Raw genomic sequence first — 23,387 nt, forward strand, 5'->3', positions numbered from 1 at the left:
GTCGCCAAACCCACTGGCTCCAGGCCATCTATAAATCACTGCTAGGAAAATCCCCGCCTTATCTTAGCTCATTGGTCACCATAGCAACACCCACCCGTAGTATGCGCTCCAGCAGGTATATCTCACTGGTCATCCCCAAAGCCAACACCTCCTTTGGCCGCCATTCCTTCCAGTTCTCTGCTGCCAATGACTGGAACGAATTGCAAAAATCTCTGAAGCTGGAGACTCTTATCTCCCTCACTAACTTTAAGCATCAGTTGTCAGAGCACCTTACCGATCACTGCGCCTGTACACAGCCCATCTGAAATTAGCCCACCCAACTACCTCATCCCTATATTGTTATTTATTTTTGCTCATTTGCACCCCAGTATCTCTATTTGCACATCATCTCTTGCACATCTATCATTCCAGTGTTAATACTAATTGTAATTATTGCACTATGGCCTATTTATTGCCTTACCTCCATAACTTGCTACATTTGCACACACTGTATATATATTTTCTGTTGTATTTTTGACTTTATGTTTTGTTTTACCCCATATGTAACTCTGTGTTGTTGTTTTTAATCGCACTGCTTTGCTTTATCTTGGCCAGGTCGCAGTTGTAAATGAGAACTTGTTCTCAACTGGCTTACCTGGTTAAATAAAGGTTAAATAAAATAAAAAAATAAAAATGTACGTTGTAATGCAGTCACGACCACAAATCTCACAAAACTCTGGTTTTGGACGAGACTTTACTTTATGACCAAAATTATCCTATTTACACTTTGTATTCAATTTTGACAGTAGAATAAAACGATCTGTCATATCGACGCCACACAGGCTGTTTTCTAAATGAGAAGTTGGTTTTTAGGGGCAGTTGCTCTTTACCAGTCAGTTTACCAGTCCTACCAGCAGGGGGCAGAATAGGACAATAACACACATACACAGGCCTGCTAAGACTGGCCAACAGTTACCAGGGCAACACACTATGTTGCCAAGGCACTGGTGTGTGTGTGTGTGTGTGTGTGTGTGTGTGTAGGGAGAAATGGACAGAGGTCAACGGTAAGGGGACACCACCTAGTTACGGAGGAAAACAGAAGATGAACTTTGACCTTTGAACCTGACTCTGCACAGCTCTCAGCAGTTCACATGCTGCCCTGAAAACCAGTTCATACACCAAGGCCCGTATTCATACAGCAGAAAGAGTGCCGATCTAGGAACAGATTGACCTTTTAGATCATAATGAATTACCTGATACTAGATCAGCACTATACATGCATTTATTGTTTTATCAAATGATGTTAAAGATATATTATGTTTTAGATTATGGTATTGATGACTCTGGGTAAATGAAGCATTAAGGATCCGTTACGATGTAATGGATATCTGTGACAGACAGGGAAATGATTGATTATATATATCGATAGGTTGACTGATTGATTACCCTGTTGCTGACCAGACCACACTGTTCCAGTGCTGTCTCCACTCTCTTCTTATCAGAAAACATCTTGAGAATGCTGAGAGAGAGAGAGAGAGGTGGAGGGAGAGATGAAGAGAGGATTGTTCAACATTGTTGTTTTGGCAACACAATAAGGTTTTGTCATGCCAATAAAAGCATTTAAAATGAATTGAAATTGAGATGGAGGGAGAGAGAGAGAGAATGTGCTATCTTTAGATTCCATCTTACTCTTTCAAACTAAATTGGGTGTAATAACAAAGTTGACCTAACCATGTTTCATTTAGTTTGGAAACCAACCACTACATTGGCTAATTACACTGAAATGAGTGCGAGAGAGAGAGAGAGAGAGAGAGAGCGCGAGAGAGAGAGAGAGAGAGAGAGAAGTAAAGAGAAGGAAAGAGAAAGCAAACAGGATTGAGAGAGAAGGAAAGAGAGAGAAGGAAAGAGAAAGAGAGCGCGAGAGAGAGAGAGAGAGCAACAGAGGGAGAAAGTGAAACTGGGAAAGGAGGTAGAGAGCTCTGTCAGGAACAGCAGAAGTATGTGTCTCACTTCTTCACTGGAATCTTTCCATCTTGATTCACCTGCAACTTTAACTTGGTGTACCTAAGAGAGCGAGAGAGAGAGAGAGAGAGAGAGAGAGAGAGAGAGAGAGAGAGAGAGAGAGAGAGAGAGAGAAAGAGAGAGAGAGATCATCAAATAACTTGCACTGTGGGTAGAATACTGTATGAATAAGATATACACACTAGCGACAGTATTCACCCCCCTTGGCATTTTTCCTATTTTGTTGCCTTACAACCTGGAATTCAAATTGATTTTGGGGGGGTTTGTATCATTTGATTTACACATGTTATTTATTGTAAAAAAAAAAAAACTAAAAACACTTGAGCGTGCATACTATTCACCCCCCCAAAGTCAATACTTTGTAGAGCCACCTTATGTAGCAATTACAGCTGCAAGTCTCTTGGGGTATGTCTCTATAAGCTTGGCACATCTAGCCACTGGGATTTTTGCCCATTCTTCAAGGCAAAACTGCTCCAGCTCCTTCAAGTTGGATGGGTTCCGCTGGTGTACAGCAATCTTTAAGTCATACCACAGATTCTCAATTGGATTGAGGTCTGGGCTTTGACTAAGCCATTACAAGACATTTAAATGTTTCCCCTTAAACCACTCGAGTGTTGCTTTAGAAGTATGCTTAGGGTCATTGTCCTCCTGGAAGGTGAACCTCCGTCCCAGTCTCAAATCTCTGGAAGACAAACAGGTTCCCGCAAGAATTTCCCTGTATTAAGACCCATCCATCATTCCTTAAATTCTGACCGGTTTCCCAGTCCCTGCCGATGAAAAGCATTCCCACAGCATGAGGCTGCCACCACCATGCTTCACTGTGGGGATGGTGTTCTCGGGGTAATGAGAGGTGTTGGGTTTGCGCCAGACATAGCGTTTTCCTTGATGGCCAAAAAGCTCAATTTTAGTCTCATCTGACCAGAGTACCTTCTTCCATATGTTTGGGGAGTCTCCCACATGCCATTTGGCGAACACCAAACGTGTTTGCTTATTTTTTTCTTTAAGCAATGGCTTTTTTCTGGCCACTCTTCCATAAAGCCCAGCTCTGTGGAGTGTACGGCTTAAAGTGGTCCTATGGACAGATAATCCAATCTCCGCTGTGGAGCTTTGCAGCTCCTTCAGGGTTATCTTTGGTGTCTTTGTTGCCTCTCTGATTAATGCCCTCCTTGCCTGGTCCGTGAGTTTTGGTGGGCGGCACTCTCTTGGCAGGTTTGTTGTGGTGCCATATTCTTTCAATTTTTTAATAATGGATTTCATGGTGCTCCGTGGGATGTTCAAAGTTTCTGATATTTTTTTATAACCCAACCCTTTTCTGTACTTCTCCACAACTTTGTCCCTGACCTGTTTGGAGAGTTGCTTGGTCTTCATGGTGCCGCTTGCTTGGTGGTGCCCCTTGCTTAGTGGTGTTGCAGACTCTGGGGCCTTTCAGAACAGGTGTATATATACTGAGATCATGTGACAGATCATGTGACACTTAGTTAAATAAAGTCCACCTCTATGTATGTGACTTCTGAAGGTAATTGGTTGCACCAGATCTTATTTAGGGGCTTCATAGCAAAGGGGGTGAATACATATGCACGCACCACTTTTCCGTTATTTATTGTTTCGAATTTTTTGAAACAAGTAATTTTTTTCATTTCACTTCAACAATTTGGACTATTTTGTGTATGTCCATTACATGAAATCCAAATAAAAATCCATTTAAATTACAGGTTGCAACAAAATAGGAAAAATGCCAAGGGGGATGAATACTTTTGCAAGGCACTGTACACATGACTTACGCTTTGAGGAGGAAGGTGTTGCGAGATGCATTCTGGGACAGAATGTTTGTGGACAGTTTAAACAGCTCCTCTGTCCACACCTGAACACACACACACACACAGAGTTAACAATGATTCATAAAAAACAGGCGATACACACACGATCAGCACTTACAATCATAACCGTAATACCACCATAACCACACACCACTCAATATCATAAAGAACACAATCAGAGTCTGTGTCCCAAATGGCACCCTATTCCCTATGTAGTGCACTACTTTTGACCAGAGCCTATAGTGCACTATGTAGGGAACAGGGTGCCATTTGGGATGCAGCCAGAAGGGGAGAACAGAGACAGTGAAGGAGGAAGGAAGGAGAGGAGAGATTAAGAGAATGAGAGAAAGGAGGAGTGAACAAACAGGAACAGGTGAGTGGCTCAGTCAACTAAATATGAGACAGAGAGAGAGAGAGAGAGAGAGACAGAGACAGAGACAGAGACAGAGACAGAGAGAGAGAGAGAGAGAGAGAGAGAGAGAGAGAGAGAGAGAGAGAGAGAGAGAGAGAGAGAGAACCGGTGAAGAACACAGTAAACAGAGAGTGAGAGAAGGATAGTTTTTTGTTTCTATGGTCAAGGAAGGAGGGGAGAGAGAGGGAAGGGACAAAGGGAACGATAGAGAGATGAGAGGAGGGATGGATGAGAGGGGAGGAGAGAGAGAGAGGAGGGATGGATGAGAGGGGAGGAGAGAGATGAGGAGGGATGGATGAGAGGGGAGGAGAGAGATGAGAGGAGGGATGGATGAGAGGGGAGGAGAGAGATGAGAGGAGGGATGGATGAGAGGGGAGGAGAGAGATGAGGAGGGATGGATGAGAGATGGATGAGAAGGGAGGAGAGATGAGAGGAGGGATGGATGAGAGGGGAGGAGAGAGATGAGAGGAGGGATGGATGAGAGGGGAGGAGAGAGATGAGAGGAGGGATGGATGATGAAAGGGGAGGAGAGAGAGAGAGGGGTTTCCATGGTAACCTTGGCGGTGTCTTCCTGCATGGCCTGGAAGTTGAGGAAGGATACATTGACCAGGTCGTTGCCGTGGACAACCGTTACCAGCTTCCCCTCCACGACAACGCCCCCCTCGCTTGGTGTACCCAAACCCAACACATCTCTGACGCGCGGATCCTACAGGAGAGAACATACAACACATTAACGACACGTTAACAACATACACACAGACTTTACCCAAACCCCAGCACTTAACTCTAAAAAAAAGTTAATGTCGATCCACTGAGGCAAAAAGGACAATGTGGGAGATTAATTCAATAAGAAAAAAGGTTTGCAAAGGAGAGTTGAAGATAAAGAGGAGGGTCAGAAAAGTCATGTTTGGGAAATATTTGGTGAAGTGGTAAAAGAGGATAATAGCGAGGCGCTATATACATTCGATAGTCACAAGATGGGGACTGCAAAAATGTCACATCCAGGGAACTGAACTGTTCATACGGGTTAAACGGAATATTAGCCTGAATATTAACTGAAATCTGGACACTGACTGTAGGTTTATAACCTCTCACACAGCCTTAATATGAACTCCTGCGGGATAAAAAAAACAAACAAGAGTACCGATTATTGTACGGGAAAATATACAAAGTTTTTTGAGAAATAACTTTATTGAGTAAACGTATTTATTGGTTTCTTTTAATTTTGATAAGAGATTAACATTCTATAAATTGCAGGATATTTGTTGATGCAAAAATAGATTTTAAGGTTGTGTCATTAGGTTTGGGGTGGGTAGGGTCACGATAAATTATTACGAGAAAAAAAAAAATGTGGTCCCCGCTGAAAAAATTTGAATACCAATGGTTTAAGGTTAGGAGAAGATAATCCTAGATCTATGGTTGAGGGCAACCTCTGCCCCCTTAGCTTGCTCAACCACTTCCTGTTCCTGTTACACTGCTTACATAATTTACAGTTGAAGTGTGTGTGCGTAACGCGTGTGTGTCTGTGTGTCTGTCCGTCCGTCTGACAGTTGATCAGCTCTGTCACCTTTGGACCCTCAAACAAGGAGGCGACAACCAACCAACACACACACTGCTGACCGCTTGTGGTGACTTGAGCTCTGGTGTCAGAAACGTCACATTTTCCCTCAGGAGGATCAAAAGTTCTTTTTAAGTCTTGGTTCCAATAGTTGATATTTTATTCTAAAGAGATTTGTCAGTTGGATATGTCGTCTGCAAGGTTTTGGAGATCTTCCCTATCATATGAACATCCTTTTCTGACTCAAAGATTCCCTCCAGGTTGCGCTGATGTCCAAAAGATTTAACTATACAGTTGAAGTCGGAAGTTTACATACACCTTAGCCAAATACATTTAAACTCAGTTTTTCACAATTCCTGACATTTAATCCTAGTAAAGATTCCCTGTCTTAGGTCAGTTAGGATCACCACTTTATTTTAAGAATGTGAAATGTCAGAATAATATTTCAGCTTTTATTTATTTCATCACGTTCCCAGTGGGTCAGACGTTTACATACACTCACTTAGTATTTGGTAGCATTGCCTTTAAATTGTTTAACTTGGGTCAAACATTTCGGGTAGCCTTCCACAAGCTTCCCACAATAAGTTGGGTGAATTTTGGCCCATTTCTCCTGACAGATCTGGAGTAACTGAGTCAGGTTTGTAGGCCTCCTTGCTCGCACACGCTTTTTCAGTTCTGCCCACACATTTTCTATAGGATTGAGGTCAGGGCTTTGTGATGGCCACTCCAATACCTTGACTTTTTTGTCCTTAAGCCATTTTGCCACAACTTTGGAAGTATGCTAGGGGTCATTGTCCATTTGGAAGACCCATTTGCGAACAAGCTTTAACTTCCTGACTTATGTCTTGAGATGTTGCTTCAATATACCCACCATTTTCCTTCCTCATGATGCCATCTATTTTGTGAAGTGCACCAGTCCCTCCTGTAGCAAAGCACCCTCAAAGCATGATGCTGCCACCCCCGTGCTTCACGGTTGGGATGGTGTTCTTCGGCTTGCAAGCCAACACCTTTTTCCTCCAAACATAACGATGGTCATTATGGCCAAACAGTTCTCTTTTTGTTTCATCAGACCAGAGGACATATCTCCAAAAAGTACAATCTTTGTCCCCATGTGCAGTTACAAACCATAGTCTGGCTTTTTTATGGCGGTTTTGGAGCAGTGGCTTCTTCCTTGCTGAGCAGCCTTTCAGGTTATGTGGATATAGGACATGTTTTAATGTGCATATAGATATTTTTGTACCGGTTTCCTCCAGCATCTTCACAAGGTCCTTTGCTGTTGTTCTGGGATTGATTTGCACTTTTCGCACCAAAGTACGTTAATCTCTAGGAGACAGAACGCGTCTCCTTCCTGAGCGGTATGACAGCTGCGTGGTCCCATGGTGTTTATACTTGCGTACTATTGTTTGTACAGATGAACATGGTACCTTCAGGCATTTGGAAATTGCTCCCAAGGATGAACCAGAGTTGTGGAGGTCTTCAAAAAAAATTCTGAGGTCTTGGCTGTTTCTTTTGATTTTCCCATGATGTCAAGCAAAGAGGCACTGAGTTTGAAGGTAGGCCTTGAAATACATCCAGAGGTACACCTCCAATTGACTTATATTATGTCAATTAGCCTATCAGAAGCTTCTAAAGCCATGACATAATTTCTGGAATTTCCCCAAGCTGTTTAAAGGCACAGTCAACTTAGTGTATGTAAACTTCTAACCCACTGGAATTATAAGTGAAATAATCTGTCTGTAAACAATTGTTGGAAAAATTACTTGTGTCATGCACAAAGTAAATGTCCTAACCGACTTGCCAAAACTATAGTTTTTAACAAGAAATGTATGGAGTGATTGAAAAACGAGTTTTAATGACTCCAACCTAAGTGTATGTAAACTTCCGACTTCAACTGAGTGTACAAAACATTAAGAACACCTCATATTGAATTGCACCCCCTTTTGCACTCAGAACAGCCTCAGTTTGTCAGGACATGGACTCTACAAGGCGTCGAAAGCCTTCCACAGGGATGCTGGCCCATGTTGACTCCAATGCTTCCCACAGTTGTGTCAAGTTGGCTGGATGTCCTTTGGGTGGTTGACCATTCTTGATACACACGGGAAACTGTTGAGCGTGAAGAACCCAGCAGCGTTGCAGTTCTTGACACAAACCGGTGCGCCTGGCACCTACTACCATACCCCGTTCAAAGGCACTTAAATATTTTGTCTTGCCCATTCACCCTCTGAATGGCACACATACACAATCCATGTCTCAATTGTCGCAAGGCTTAAAAATCCTTCTTTAACCTGTCTCCTCCTCTTCATCTACACTGATTGAAGTGGATTTAACAAGTGACATCAATAAGGGATCAAAGCTTTTACCTGGATTCACCTGGTCAATCTATGTCATGGAAAGAGCAGGTGTCCTTAATGTTTGTGTGTGTGTAGGGAGAAATGGACAGAGGTCAACGGCAGGGGGACACCGTTGTACTGAGGATCTGGATGAAGCAAGGTTGTGTCACATCAACAGTAGGTTGTGTCAAGGTTGTGTCACATCTACAGAAGGTTGTGTCAAGGTTGTGTCACATCTACAGAAGGTTGTGTCACGGTTGTGTCACATCTACAGAAGGTTGTGTCACATCTACAGAAGGTTGTGTCAAGGTTGTGTCACATCTACAGTAGGTTGTGTCAAGGTTGTGTCACATCTACAGAAGATTGTGTCAAGATTGTGTCACATCTACAGAAGGTTGTGTCAAGGTTGTGTCACATCTACAGAAGGTTGTGTCACGGTTGTGTCACATCTACAGAAGGTTGTGTCACATCTACAGAAGGTTGTGTCAAGGTTGTGTCACATCTACAGTAGGTTGTGTCAAGGTTGTGTCACATCTACAGAAGATTGTGTCAAGATTGTGTCACATCTACAGAAGGTTGTGTCAAGGTTGTGTCACATCTACAGAAGGTTGTGGCAAGGTTGTGTCACATCTACAGAAGGTTGTGTCAAATATACAGTAGGTTGTGTCAAGGTTGTGTCACATCTACAGAAGGTTGTGTCAAGGTTGTGTCACATCTACAGTAGGTTGTGTCAAGGTTGTGTCACATCTACAGTAGGTTGTGTCAAGGTTGTGTCACATCTACAGAAGGTTGTGTCAAGGTTGTGTCACATCTACAGAAGGTTGTGTCAAGGTTGTGTCACATCTACAGTAGGTTGTGTCAAGGTTGTGTCACATCTACAGAAGGTTGTGTCAAGGTTGTGTCACATCAACAGAAGGTTGTGTCAAGGTTGTGTCACATCAACAGAAGGTTGTGTCAAGGTTGTGTCACATCTACAGAAGGTTGTGTCAAGGTTGTGTCACATCTACAGAAGGTTGTGTCACATCTACAGAAGGTTGTGTCAAGGTTGTGTCACATCTACAGTAGGTTGTGTCACATCTACAGAAGTTTGTGTCAAGGTTGTGTCACATCTACAGTAGGTTGTGTCACATCTACAGTAGGTTGTGTCACATCTACAGAAGGTTGTGTCAAGGTTGTGTCACATCTACAGTAGGTTGTGTCACATCTACAGTAGGTTGTGTCAAGGCTGTGTCACATCTACAGTAGGTTGTGTCAAATCTACAGAAGGTTGTGTCAAGGTTGTGTCACATCAACATAAGGTTGTGTCAAGGTTGTGTCACATCAACAGAAGGTTGTGTCAAGGTTGTGTCACATCTACAGAAGGTTGTGTCAAGGTTGTGTCACATCTACAGAAGGTTGTGTCAAGGTTGTGTCACATCTACAGTAGGTTGTGTCACATCTACAGAAGGTTGTGTCAAGGTTGTGTCACATCTACAGAAGGTTGTGTCAAGGTTGTGTCACATCTACAGTAGGTTGTGTCACATCTACAGTAGGTTGTGTCAAGGTTGTGTCACATCTACAGAAGGTTGTGTCAAGGTTGTGTCACATCTACAGTAGGTTGTGTCAAGGTTGTGTCACATCTACAGAAGGTTGTGTCAAGGTTGTGTCACATCTACAGAAGGTTGTGTCAAGGTTGTGTCACATCTACAGAAGGTTGTGTCAAGGTTGTGTCACATCTACAGAAGGTTGTGTCAAGGTTGTGTCACATCTACAGAAGGTTGTGTCAAGGTTGTGTCACATCTACAGAAGGTTGTGTCAAGGTTGTGTCACAGTAGCTCTCTGAAAGACAATGCAGAGATAGATCTAGGGCTGGGCCACCAACCAAAACATAAACAATGGTTTGAATGCTTCCCATGACATGCTCTCTCTCCACTGTGATAGGATCGTTGTTGATGCCCGTATTCATTAAGTGCACACTGTAGCAAAATGTTTTGCAACAGGAAACAAACACACACAAAAATGCACATACACTACCAGTCCAAAGTTTGAACACCTACTCATTCAAGGGTTTTTCTTTATTTTTTACATTGTAGAACAATAGTGAAGACATCAAAACTATGAAATAACACATATGGAATCATGTAGTAACCAAAAGAGTGTTAAACAAATCAAAAATATATGTTATTATTTGAGATTCTTCAAACAGCCACTCTTTGCCTCGATGACAGCTTTGCACACTCTTGGCATTCTTTGAAAGTTTCTTCAAGTGCAGTGGCAAAAACCATCAAGCGCAATGATGAAACTGGCTCTCATGGGGACCGCCACAGGAAAGGAAGACCCAGGATGGAGTGCTGCATCAGATGACCTGGCCTCCACAATCCCCCGACCTCATCCCAATTGAGATGGTTTGGGATGAGTCGGACGGCAGAGCGAAGGAAAAGCGGCCAACAAGCGCCAAGCATATGTGGGAACTCCTTCAAGACTTTTGGAAAAGCATTCCTGGTGAAGCTGTTTGAGAGAATGCCAAGAGTGTGCAAAGCTGTCATCAAGGCAAAGGGTGGCTATTTGAAGAATCTCAAATATAAAATATATTGTGATTTGTTTAACACTTTTTTGGTAACTACATGATTCCATATGTGTTATTTCATAGTTTTGATGTCTTCACTATTATTCTACAATGTAGAAAATAGTCAAAATAAAGAAAAACCCTTGTGAGAAAAATGAGTAGGTGTGTCCAAACTTTTGACTGGTACTGTACACACACACACACACACACACACACACACACACACACACACACACACACACACACACACACACACACACACACACACACACACGTTACCCACCTTTGGTAGTTTGGCAAACTTCCCAGTTCTGGTGTCTCTGATCTGGCTGATATCCAGAATCTCCACCTCCTGAAAGAGAGAGACATGGAGATGAGAGAGAGAGAGAGACATGGATATGAGAGAGAGAGAGAGACATGGAGATGAGAGCGAGAGAGAGAGACATGGAGATGAGAGAGAGAGAGAGACGGAGATGGGAGAGAGAGAGACATGGAGATGGGAGAGAGAGAGAGACATGGAGATGGGAGAGAGAGAGACATGGAGATGGGAGAGATAGAGACATGGAGATGGGAGAGAGAGAGACATGGAGATGGGAGAGAGAGAGACATGGAGATGGGAGAGAGAGAGACATGGAGATGGGAGAGAGAGAGACATGGAGATGGGAGAGAGAGAGACATGGAGATGGGAGAGAGAGAGACATGGAGATGGGAGAGAGAGAGACATGGAGATGGGAGAGATAGAGACATGGAGATGGGAGAGAGAGAGACATGGAGATGGGAGAGAGAGAGACATGGAGATGGGAGAGAGAGAGACATGGAGATGGGAGAGAGAGAGACATGGAGATGGGAGAGAGAGAGACATGGAGATGGGAGAGACATGGAGATGGGAGAGAGAGAGACATGGAGATGGAAGAGAGAGAGAGAGAGACATGGAGATGGGAGAGAGAGAGACATGGAGATGGGAGAGAGAGACATGGAGAGAGATAGGGGAGAGAGAGAGAGACATGGAGATAGGAGAGAGAGAGAGAGAGACATGGAGATAGGAGAGAGAGAGAGAGAGACATGGAGATAGGAGAGAGAGAGAGACATGGAGATAGGAGAGAGAGAGAGGCATGGAGATAGGAGAGAGAGAGAGACATGGAGATAGGAGAGAGTGAGAGAGAGACATGGAGAGGGAAGAGAGAGAGAGAGAGACGGAGAGGGAAGAGAGACAGAGAGAGAGAGAGAGAGAGAGAGAGAGAGAGAGAGAGAGAGAGAGAGAGAGAGACAGAGAGAGAGAGAGAGAGAGAGAGAGAGAGACAGAGAGAGAGACAGAGAGAGAGAGAGAGAGAGAGAGACAGAGAGAGAGAGAGAGACAGAGAGAGAGACAGAGAGAGAGACACACAGAGACAGAGACAGAGAGACAGAGACAGAAAGAGAGCGAGACAGAGAGAGAGAGTGAGACAGAGAGAGAGACAGAGAGAGAGAGAGAGAGAGAGAGAGAGCAAGACAGAGACAGAGAGACAGAGAGGAGAGAGAGAGAGAGAGAGATAGACAGAATGGGACACAGATAAAAGCATGTTAATATTAATTAATCATCAGTCTCACTTCCTGTTCTGTTCATCTTTGAAATGTAAACAGGTGTTGTTAATGATCTCAATACAAAAGAAAGGGATACTAGAGAGAGACAGACAGAGACAGAGCAATAGAGTGAGAGGAACCCAGCAGGACAGACAGACACAGAGACAGAGACAGAGAGAGAGAGAGAGCAATAGAGTGAGAGGAACCGAGCAGGAGAGACAGAGACAGAGACAGAGCAATAGAGTGAGGCAGATAGAGTGAGAGGAACCGAGCAGGACAGACATACACAGAGACAGAGACAGAGAGAGAGAGAGAGCAATAGAGTGAGAGGAACCGAGCAGGAGAGACAGAGACAGAGACAGAGCAATAGAGTGAGGCAGATAGAGTGAGAGGAACCGAGCAGGACAGACAGACACAGAGACAGAGACAGAGAGAGAGAGAGAGCAATAGAGTGAGAGGAACCGAGCAGGAGAGACAGAGACAGAGACAGAGCGATAGAGTGAGGCAGATAGAGTGAGTTATAATAAGAATATAGTTATTGCTTTTTACTCCAGACCTTAAAAGCTTTCTTTCTTTTTTCCTCTCTATCACTCCTCCTTTCTCCTCGTCTTTTATTTCAACCCACCTTCTCCTCCCGTCCCCCCTTCTCTTCCAACCTCTCTCTCTCTCTCTCTCTCTCTCTCTGACATAAACAGTGTGTAAAGTGTAGCTGCTAAAAGCTTAAAGGTTTCCTGCAGCTTTTATGACTGTTCAAAATCACACTGACAGACACAGAACATGACTGAAAATCACCCAAAGGCCTGAAAATCCCCAGGGAAAGAGGAGCTAGGAAAGAGGAGCTGGGACACAGAGACTAGGAAAGAGGAGCTGGGACACAGAGACTAGGAAAGAGGAGCTGGGACACGGAGACTAGGAAAGAGGAACTGGGGAATGGAGACTAGGAAAGAGGAGCTGGGGACACGGAGACTAGGAAAGAGGAGCTGGGACATGGGGGAAAGAGGCAGTTGTAGGTCTGGGACAGTCTGAGAAAGACTGGACCTCAGGCAGACAGAGGGGAGAAGGAGGGAGAGAAGGAAGGAGGGAGAGAAGGACAGAGGGAAGGAAGGAGAGGAGGAGGGAGAGAAGGATGAGACGATAGGAGAGAGGGCGAGGAGGAAGGAGAGAGGGAGAGGAGGAAGGAGAGCGGGATGGAGAGAGGGAGAGGATGAAGGAGAGAGGGATGAGAGAGAGAGAGGAGGAAGGAGAGAGGGGGAGAGAGGAATGGGCAAGGTGCTTGTAAAGGGGACCATAAACAGAGTAGAGGCCACACTGTAAATATTTGTGCTGTTAAGCTGAAGGACAGGATCTCTCCCTCCCTCTCTCCTTCTTTTAGTCGTTGTCTTTTGATCTGACAGTCCCCACAAACTACTTCTCGCTCTCTATTCATCCATTTCCTCCTCTCTCCATCTCTATTTCCATCTCTCTGTCATCTCTAGGGTTATTAAAATGTTTGTCAAGTCACATCCCTCAACACTCTCTCCCGCTCTCCAGACATCTCCCCAGAGTAGCAGTCATTAAAGATTATAGGTCAAGACTAGCAGATCAATGGGATTTGGATCTGGTCCAGGAGCTCATCCCTGATTGGCCCGTGGGGAATGTTACTTCCTGGAGGAAATGCTTTTGGGTCATTTATATACTCTCCCTGAGGCGCACACGCACACACACACACACACACACACACACACACACACACACACACACACACCCCTCTCCCAGAGGCCTTGGTTTCATTACAACATCGCCATGACGACTCCCTCTAGACCACAACAAATCAGGCTCACTAGCTAGACGAACGCCAAGAGTCTGTCCCACGTGTGTAGTGTAGTGTGTTAGAGAGACCACTAATCACAGCTCCAACGGAACAGGTAAAGACCAGGACCCTTGGGTCACACACACAGACACGAACACACACACACACACACACACACAGACACGAACACACACAGTGGAGCTGACATATCCTCCACATGTCCTGACTTGTGAAACACCCTCCAGCTGAGTAACGGAGGGTGTGTGTGTGTGTTGTCTCAGTGCATAATAGTAAGCCTTTATGTTCACCGCAACTACTAGAGAGGTTAAAGAAAGGAGGAGAGAGAGAGAGAGAAAGGGAGCCGAGAGAGAAAGGGAGCCGAGAGAGAAAGGGAGCCGAGAGAGAAAGAGAGCCGAGAGAGAGAGAGAAAGGGAGCCGAGAGAGAGAGAGAAAGGGAGCCGAGAGAGAGAGAGAAAGGGAGCCGAGAGAGAGAGAGAAAGGGAGCCGAGAGAGAGAGAGAAAGGGAGCCGAGAGAGAGAGAGAAAGGGAGCCGAGAGAGAGAGAGAGAAAGGGAGCCGAGAGAGAGAGAGAAAGGGAGCCGAGAGAGAGAGAGAAAGGGAGCCGAGAGAGAGAGAGAGATGCTTCTGAAGTTCCTGTGGAATTAGGGTTAGGGTCCTTTGGCTGAAACGTTCTTATTCTCTTCAATAGAAGAGTCCTATTAGCGTGGTAAAAGCCTCTACAGCTAGCTGTGACTCACTGGCCTGGTATCTCGGGCTTGTAAAAGGGGAGGTTAGCAAACGTTTTGTGCGACTGAGCAACTTTCTGATTGGTTCTCATATTGCTACGCCCCAACTAGAGCGTTAAATAAGCCAAGCTAAAGTTTTGCTAGCTAGCCTAGCTAACTTAAACTGTGGGGAGAAAAACGGACGGAGCTAGAATTTTTTATTTATTTTTTAAATAAGGAGATCGAGAGACGACACTGCCACATAGTAACCACCAACTTAGAAATTGAATTCAAATAGGAGCAACTTAAAGCGTTTCGAGCCTTTGTGCGAGGGGGAGGATGTAATGGCGGTCTTGCCAACAGGCTTTGGGGAAAAGCCTTGTTTACCAGCTAGCTAGCTAGTTGTAGCCTTCAAGGAAAACAGCCTCCAACAGCCCTGGGTCTCAGAGCGGTGATTGTGGAGGTGTACAAGAACGCTATATGGGAGGGTGCATCCATCTAGTCTTCGGATGTGCGGAAAGCTAGTTGGGGAAGACCGGGAGAGATGTGTTAGCCCCAGTCCTATACAGCTCCAAAATCTGTGGAATTGTTGTGGATGATGTCCATGTCACCTACATATGGTACATAGATCTAGAACTGTATAGAATGATCCACGGTATAGAATGGCACTGCGATGGAGACATGTAATGTCTGAATGGGATTTATAGTGATGACACACCAGTGAATGATTGATTGAAAGTTGTGTTTTTGTAAAACTGTAATGAGGAAGAAGTGTTTGTTTGCATGATAGGCCTATAAAGAGGGCGGCAGGTATCTTAGTGGTTAAGAGCGTTGTGCCAGTAACCGAAAGGTCGCTGGTTCTAATCCCCGAGCCGACCAGGTGAAGAATCTGTCGATGTGCCCTTGAGCAAGGCACTTAACCCTAATTGCTCCTGTAAGTCGCTCTGGATAAGAGCGTCTGCTAAATGACTAAAATGTAAATAAAGTGGTAGGGCTGAGAGGCAAATATTTTTTACTGGATTCAACAACGGGAACCTCGCACAACATTTTCTTATGCAAGAACTACTAGCATAGTAATCAAAATGAGCTTCATTATCTTTCCGTCGTTACCAATTATACATTTATTCTGAATGAGGATGGGATTGAAGAATCTATAGTCTACTTTTTAATCACAGTCATCACTAACAACAGCATCTTTCTGTAGTAGGGGTCAGGGCTCAAAATGAAAACCTGGCTTTCGGGAGAGTTTCAGCAATCAATCAATCAAATGTATTCATAAAGCCCTTTTTACATCAGCAGATGTCACAAAGTGGTTATACAGAAACTCTAAGCCTAAAACCCCAAACAATGCAGATGCAGAAGCACAGAGCAAGTTTGGAGAACTGTGTCCGTACTTTGGCGAAAGAAGATGACATTACTATATAATAATACTAATACTACTGTATTAGTACATGATGTTCAAAAGTGGGATCAGGGATGTAGTTCAGTTGGTAGAGCATGGCGTTTGCAACGCCAGGGTTGTGGGTTCGATTCCAGTATAAAAAATAATAAATAAATAAATATTATGTATGCACTCACTAACTGTAAGTCGCTCTGGATAAGATAAATGACTAAAATGTAAAAAAATATATATATATATTTGCGTGACAGAGAGTTAAACATGAGGAGCCATGTTGAGACGGCATAACTTCCTATAGATTATAGCCCATGTTAAGACGGCATAACTTCCTATAGATTATAGTCCATGTTGAGACGGCATAACTTCCTATAGATTATAGTCCATGTTGAGACGGCATAACTTCCTATAGATTATAGTCCATGTTGAGACGGCATAACTTCCTATAGATTATAGCCCATGTTGACTGTCTACTTTACTAGGGGCCATCGCCACTCACAGATAGTGGCTGTTTGTCGTACAAAGGGTGTTCACATACTACTGTAAAGCCCAGCTCATTGGCTATCTAGCTAGCTATGTTTCAAAACGATAGGTGGTCATTGGACCAAGACGCTGTCAATCAAGTCAACACGTCTCATTGGTGCGTAATGATGGCTGACCTTCATGGGCTAATTGACGTGTCGTGTAACCAATACGTAATGTAGAATGATGAAACAAGTTTGGTTGCCTTCTAGAGTGTCTGAGGATTGCACAGAAACCAAACTTGACCGGGTTAAACAACTTGTTGTCGATTAGATTTCATAAATTGTTTTGTTGCAAGTTGATAGAGTCGGAATTCATGCAAAACGCTGTGTACAACATGGATCGTGTTAGGATATAAAAATTGATTTTATCAAACAAAACTATGCTACATTTTATCTATGGGACCCTCAGGATGACAAGTCAGAGAAAGATTACTGAATGTAAGTCCATTATTTACCTTCAGAGGTGAATGTATCCAACCAGTTGCCTTGATAAAAGTGTTCTGTTGTTGTGCACGATCCTCAAACAATAGCATGGTATTTTTTCGCTGTAATAGCTACTGTAAATTGGACACTGGAGTTAGATTAACAATCTGTATTTGTATTTATTATGGATCCCCATTAGCTGCTGCCAAGGCAGCAGCTACTCTTCCTGGGGTCCAGCAAAATTAAGGCAGTTCATACAATTTTAAAAACATTACAATACATTCACAGATTTCACAACACACTGTGTGCCCTCAGGCCCCTACTCGACCACTACCACATATCTACAGTACAAAATCCATGTGTACGTGTGTGTATAGTGTGTATGTTATCGTGTGTGTGTATGCATGTGTCTATGTTTGTGTTGCTTCACAGTCCCCGCCGGTTCCATAAGGTGATTTTTTTAATCTGTTTTTTAAAATCTAATTTTACAACAGTAGTCATGGCTCTATGTAGTACTGTGCGCCTCCCATAGTCTGTTCTGGACTTGGGGACTGTGAAGAGACCTCTGGTGGCATGTCTTGTGGGGTATGTATGGGTGTCCGAGCTGTGCGCCAGTAGTTCAAACTGATAGCTCGGTGCATTCAACATCTCTCATAAATACAAGTACTGATGAAGTTAATCTCTCATTTAAGGTTTCTGACGATATAAGACATGTCTATATCCCGGAAAGTTGGCTGTTGTTTACAACGCCATTCTAGTCACATATCCCATATTGAGCAATAACTGTCCCGATTTCGGGATACTGATCCAAGTAGAGGTTAACTAACATCAGAAGCCCATGTAGGTGTCCGAGGCGATGACCCCCAGCACGACCTGTACATTTGAATGCCCCCCCTCTCCCCCCCCTCCACTTCCCCTGCTTTATGACGCAGAGAAGATGAAGAAGTTAGTACCGGCAAAACGGAAAAGTTCAGAGACTATGATCTGTTAATGTTTAGGGTACTTCATGTTCATGCATTGCCAAAATTAGGGGGCAGGGAGAAAACTTGGCAGATGTGAACATGGGTAGTACAGTAGCTAGCTAGCTAGCTAGCATGCATGGGTGATTCACATCATGGGTAGTACAGTAGCTAGCTAGCTAGCATGCATGGGTGATTCACATCATGGGTAGTACAGTAGCTAGCTAGCTAGCATGCATGGGTGATTCACATCATGGGTAGTACAGTAGCTAGCTAGCTAGCATGCATGGGTGATTCACATCATGGGTAGTACAGTAGCTAGCTAGCTAGCATGCATGGGTGATTCACATCATGGGTAGTACAGTAGCTAGCTAGCATGCATGGGTGATTCACATCATGGGTAGTACAGTAGCTAGCTAGCTAGCATGCATGGGTGATTCACATCATGGGTAGTACAGTAGCTAGCTAGCTAGCATGCATGGGTGATTCACATCATGGGTAGTACAGTAGCTAGCTAGCTAGCATGCATGGGTGATTCACATCATGGGTAGTACAGTAGCTAGCTAGCTAGCATGCATGGGTGATTCACATGGGTAGTACAGTAGCTAGCTAGCTAGCATGCATGGGTGATTCACATCATGGGTAGTACAGTAGCTAGCTAGCTAGCATGCATGGGTGATTCACATCATGGGTAGTACAGTAGCTAGCTAGCTAGCATGCATGGGTGATTCACATCATGGGTAGTACAGTAGCTAGCTAGCTAGCTAGCATGCATGGGTGATTCACATCATGGGTAGTACAGTAGCTAGCTAGCTAGCTAGCATGCATGGGTGATTCACATCATGGGTAGTACAGTAGCTAGCTAGCTAGCTAGCATGCATGGGTGATTCACATCATTGCCCTACTATGTAAACAGAGGACACGCAAGAAGGAAAATTAATAACTTCAGTGCGGTAAGGATTTATTTAACTAAAACATGCATTTGATTAGCCGATTTCGAGTTTATAGCAAGCAAGCTCAAGTTATTAGCTGTCTGTCTTTCTATGGGCTGAACAATGCTAGCCAACGTTAGCTATGCTAGCTAGCTAACATTTGTTGCTACTTGCTAGCCACAAGATCATGACGTTTAACAGGTTGCAGTTGTCTAATATGTCACTCGTTTTTAGTGTAGATGGGGTTGTTATAACGTTTTGAAAATGTGTGTGATGATTTATGCGCCCTATTCATGATGTTAGCGAGCAAACGGCGTCCGAACTCCGAAGGTTTGTGCTAGCTAGCTGGCTAGCTACTGTGTATGCTTGGGTAGCTGGCTGGAACCAGAAGGGCTGGGACGGTCATATGTAAAACAATAGATCATGATTCGTTCAATTTGAAAACAGGGATATTCAACCAACGTAGGGTGCTGCCTTGAAGTCTGAGGGCTCAGCCCCTTCATTATGGGCCCTTTCGTGCCGACACTTCAAAGAAGACGTTCCAGACTCTCAAGTCAAGGATGTATAGAGGCCGATGTCAACAAGACTACAGTCCTACCCCAGAGGGAGCAACACGATTCTCTCCAATAGAACAGTCCTACCCCACCAACATGATTCTCTCCAATAGAACAGTCCTACCCCAGAGGGACTAACACGATTCTCTCCAATAGAAGTGTCCTACCCCAGAGGGACCAACATGATTCTCTCCAATAGAAGTGTCCTACCCCACCAACATGATTCTCTCCAATAGAACAGTCCTACCCCAGAGGGACTAACACGATTCTCTCCAATAGAAGTGTCCTACCCCACCAACATGATTCTGTCCTACCCCAGAGGGACTAACATGATTCTCTCCAATAGAAGTGTCCTACCCCACCAACATGATTCTCTCCAATAGAAGTGTCCTACCCCAGAGGGACCAACATCATTCTCTCCAATAGAAGTGTCCTACCCCACCAACATGATTCTCTCCAATAGAAGTGTCCTACCCCAGAGGGACCAACATGATAATCAAACTGTGGGACCTAAATGGAGAGTTTTTAACGTCAAGGACATCCCCTGTTACCTCGGTCTATTCTATTCGATCACAGATTGTCAAAAAGAAAAGTCCAGAAAGTTCAACCCTCGTCTGCCCTTTTCTCCCTTCTCCGCCCTCGTTCCTTCTCCTTGTAATAAAAACAAAGATCAGGACGAATAAAACAATGAAGGAACCACACCTTTCCTCTCACAACGGTAACCGGGTCGCTCTGTCTGAGACAAAATATAGCCCAATCAGCGCAGCTCCTAAATGTCACATCACGTCACTAGAGAAACTGATAGGGTAAGTTACTGCTGCCTACCTCTCCAGCACTAGATACAAACTGTTCACCCTATAACAACACACACCTGCCCCTGCCTGGGTGTCCCAAGTGGCATCCTATTTCCTATAAAGTGCACTAAATGGGCCCCTGTCAAAAGTAATGAACTATGTTAACAGTGTTTTAGACAAAGCTGATCTAGGGACAGATGTGATGCTTTCCTGTTAAAGTAACTAATGGATGAAGTTAGTCGTAAACTGATCCTAGATCTGAGTCTACAACTGATACCTGGATAGGTGCCAACCACTGTCCGGGTGAGGGAGGAAGGAAGAGCGGTTCTATACTTGTGAACCTCTCGCTTTCTCTCCCCCATTTTTCTCCCTCTTTCATTTACACTACAAATCCCTCCCTCTCTCCAACTCAGAGTGACATTCTCAGATCGAGAGAGACATTCTCAGATCGAGAGAGACATTCTCAGATCGAGAGAGAAAGAGAAAGAGAAAGAATTAGACGGTCTATAAGCTCTGAGAAACGAAGACTGACAGAAAGAGGAGAAGAGAGGGATGGAGATAGTGACCAAGACCTCTTCTCTTTCTCTCAATGCGGTTCAGTGTCATGCTGTATCAAGCCAACACAGTACTGCTTTGTTAACCCCTCTCTCTCTTTCAGTACATCTCTTCCTCCCTACTTCCCATCTTCTTTCTCCATGCGTTCCTTCCAATCTAAGTGGTTTAGGGCTGGAATTTCACTTGTTTACCAGGGGGACAAGACACACACACACACACACACACACACACACACACACACACACACACACACACACTACATAAAGAGAAGCATGCAGTTTCATTTTGCTACGGAGGAAGACTTCAGACAACAGTACACAGACAAAGTTTAGGGAAGCGTTCAATGGGTTTTACACTGTGCTCTTTCCCTGATCTGCTTGATGCAATAGTTTCACTATACGGAGGAAGAGAAAGCTGTATCTATGTATCTGAGAGATCTGTATCTATGTATCTGTGAGAGCTGTATCTGTGAGATCTGTATCTATGTATCTGTGAGATCTGTATCTGTGAGATCTGTATCTATGTATCTGTGAGATCTGTATCTGTGAGATCTGTATCTATGTATCTGTGAGAGCTGTATCTATGTATCTGTGAGATCTGTATCTATGTATCTGTGAGAGCTGTATCTGTGAGATCTGTATCTATGTATCTGTGAGAGCTGTATCTATGTATCTGTGAGAGCTGTATCTGTGAGATCTGTATCTATGTATCTGTGAGAGCTGTATCTGTGAGATCTGTATCTATGTATCTGTGAGAGCTGTATCTGTGTATCTGTGAGAGCTGTATCTGTGTATCTGTGAGAGCTGTATCTGTGTATCTGTGAGAGAGAACAGAGAGAGTATGAGGAAAGGAATGACAGAGCATATCAACACAGAGGGGAGAGAGGAGAGAGAGGGGAGAGAGAGAGCGAGGGGGAGAGCGAGAAGGGGAGCGAGAAGGGGAGCGAGGGGGAGAGCGAGAAGGGGAGCGAGGGGGAGCGCGAGGGGGAGAGCGAGAAGGGGAGCGAGGAGGGAGAGAGAGAGAGAGAGAGAGAGAGAGGAGGAGATGAGAGGAGACTATGTACAGACTCAGTGAGCATAGCCTTGCTATTGAGAAAGGCCGCCGTAGGCAGACCTGGCTCTCAAGAGAAGACAGGCTATGTGCACACTGCCCACAAAATGAGGTGGAAACTGAGCTGCACTTCCTAACTTCCTGCCAAATGTATGACCATCTTAGAGACACATATTTCCCTCAGATTACACAGATACAAAGAATTCGAAAACAAACCCAATTTTGATAAACTCCCATATCTATTGGGTGAAATACCACAGTGTGCCATCACAGCTGCAAGATGTGTGACCTGTTGCCACAAGAAAAGGGCAACCAGTGAAGAACAAACACCATTGTAAATACAACCTATATTTATGTTTATTTATTTTCCCATTTGTACTTTAACTATTTGCACATTGATACAACACTGTATATAGACATAATATTACATTTGAAATGTCTTTATTCTTTTGAAACTTCTGAGTGTAATGTTTACTGTTAATATTTACTGTTTATTTCACTTTTGTTTACTATCTACTTCACTTGCTTTGGCAATGTTAACATACGTTTCCCATGCCAATAAAGCCCTTAAATTGAAATTGAATTGAAAGGGGAGAGAGAGAGAGGGGAGAGAGCAAGAGAGCAAGAGAGAAAGTGGCAACCGTGACATTATCATCCAACACACTCACTTCCTCCTTGGGTGTGTATGCCGCACAGTGACCATGCAAAGACCAGTGTGTGTGTGTGTGTGTTTTTGTGTGTGTGTGTGTGTGTGTGTGTGTGTGTGTGTGTGGGGGGGGGGGGGTTCAGGCACTATGAGTGCACTATAAACAGAATAGGGTGCCATTTGGGATGCAGCCTCAGTCTTCAACTGACTGCTAATGTGTTTATAGTAACACAAGGCAAGACAAACAGTAAGTACCTGGCGATAACCCTAACACTAAGTAGTACCCTGGCGATAACCCTAACACTAAGTAGTACCCTGGCGATAACCCTAACACTAAGTAGTACCCTGGCGATAACCCTAACACTAAGTAGTACCCTGGCGATAACCCTAACACTAAGTAGTACCCTGGCGATAACCCTAACACTAAGTAGTACCCTGGCGATAACCCTAACACTAAGTAGTACCCTGGCGATAACCTTAACACTAAGTAGTACCCTGATGATAACCCTAACACTAAGTAGTACCCTGGCGATAACCCTAACACTAAGTAGTACCCTGGCGATAACCCTAACACTAAGTAGTACCCTGGCGATAACCCTAACACTAAGTAGTACCCTGGCGATAACCCTAACACTAAGTAGTACCCTGGCGATAACCCTAACACTAAGTAGTACCCTGGCGATAACCCTAACACTAAGTAGTACCCTGGCGATAACCCTAACACTAAGTAGTACCCTGGCGATAACCCTAACACTAAGTAGTACCCTGGCGATAACCTTAACACTAAGTAGTACCCTGGCGATAACCCTAACACTAAG

General features: G+C 44.2%; 1 protein-coding gene across 1 annotated transcript in view; it reads right to left on the reverse strand.

The window, feature by feature from the left end:
- The window catches only part of LOC311118626 (1-phosphatidylinositol 4,5-bisphosphate phosphodiesterase beta-3-like), a 102,775-nt gene that overhangs the window by 47,200 nt on the left and 32,188 nt on the right, over positions 1–23,387 (reverse strand). Inside the window, exons 3-7 of the mRNA XM_084193414.1 lie at positions 10,947–11,015; positions 4,787–4,936; positions 3,783–3,862; positions 1,990–2,043; positions 1,426–1,498 (exon numbers count right to left, since the gene is read on the reverse strand). Coding sequence (XP_084049540.1) covers positions 1,426–1,498; positions 1,990–2,043; positions 3,783–3,862; positions 4,787–4,936; positions 10,947–11,015 — 426 coding nt within the window. The remainder of the gene's footprint in view (positions 1–1,425; positions 1,499–1,989; positions 2,044–3,782; positions 3,863–4,786; positions 4,937–10,946; positions 11,016–23,387) is intronic.

The sequence above is a fragment of the Coregonus lavaretus genome (assembly GCF_964263955.1).
Source record: "Coregonus lavaretus genome assembly, contig: HAP1_SCAFFOLD_573, whole genome shotgun sequence".
In the NCBI taxonomy this organism is placed as follows: Eukaryota; Metazoa; Chordata; class Actinopteri; order Salmoniformes; family Salmonidae; genus Coregonus; species Coregonus lavaretus.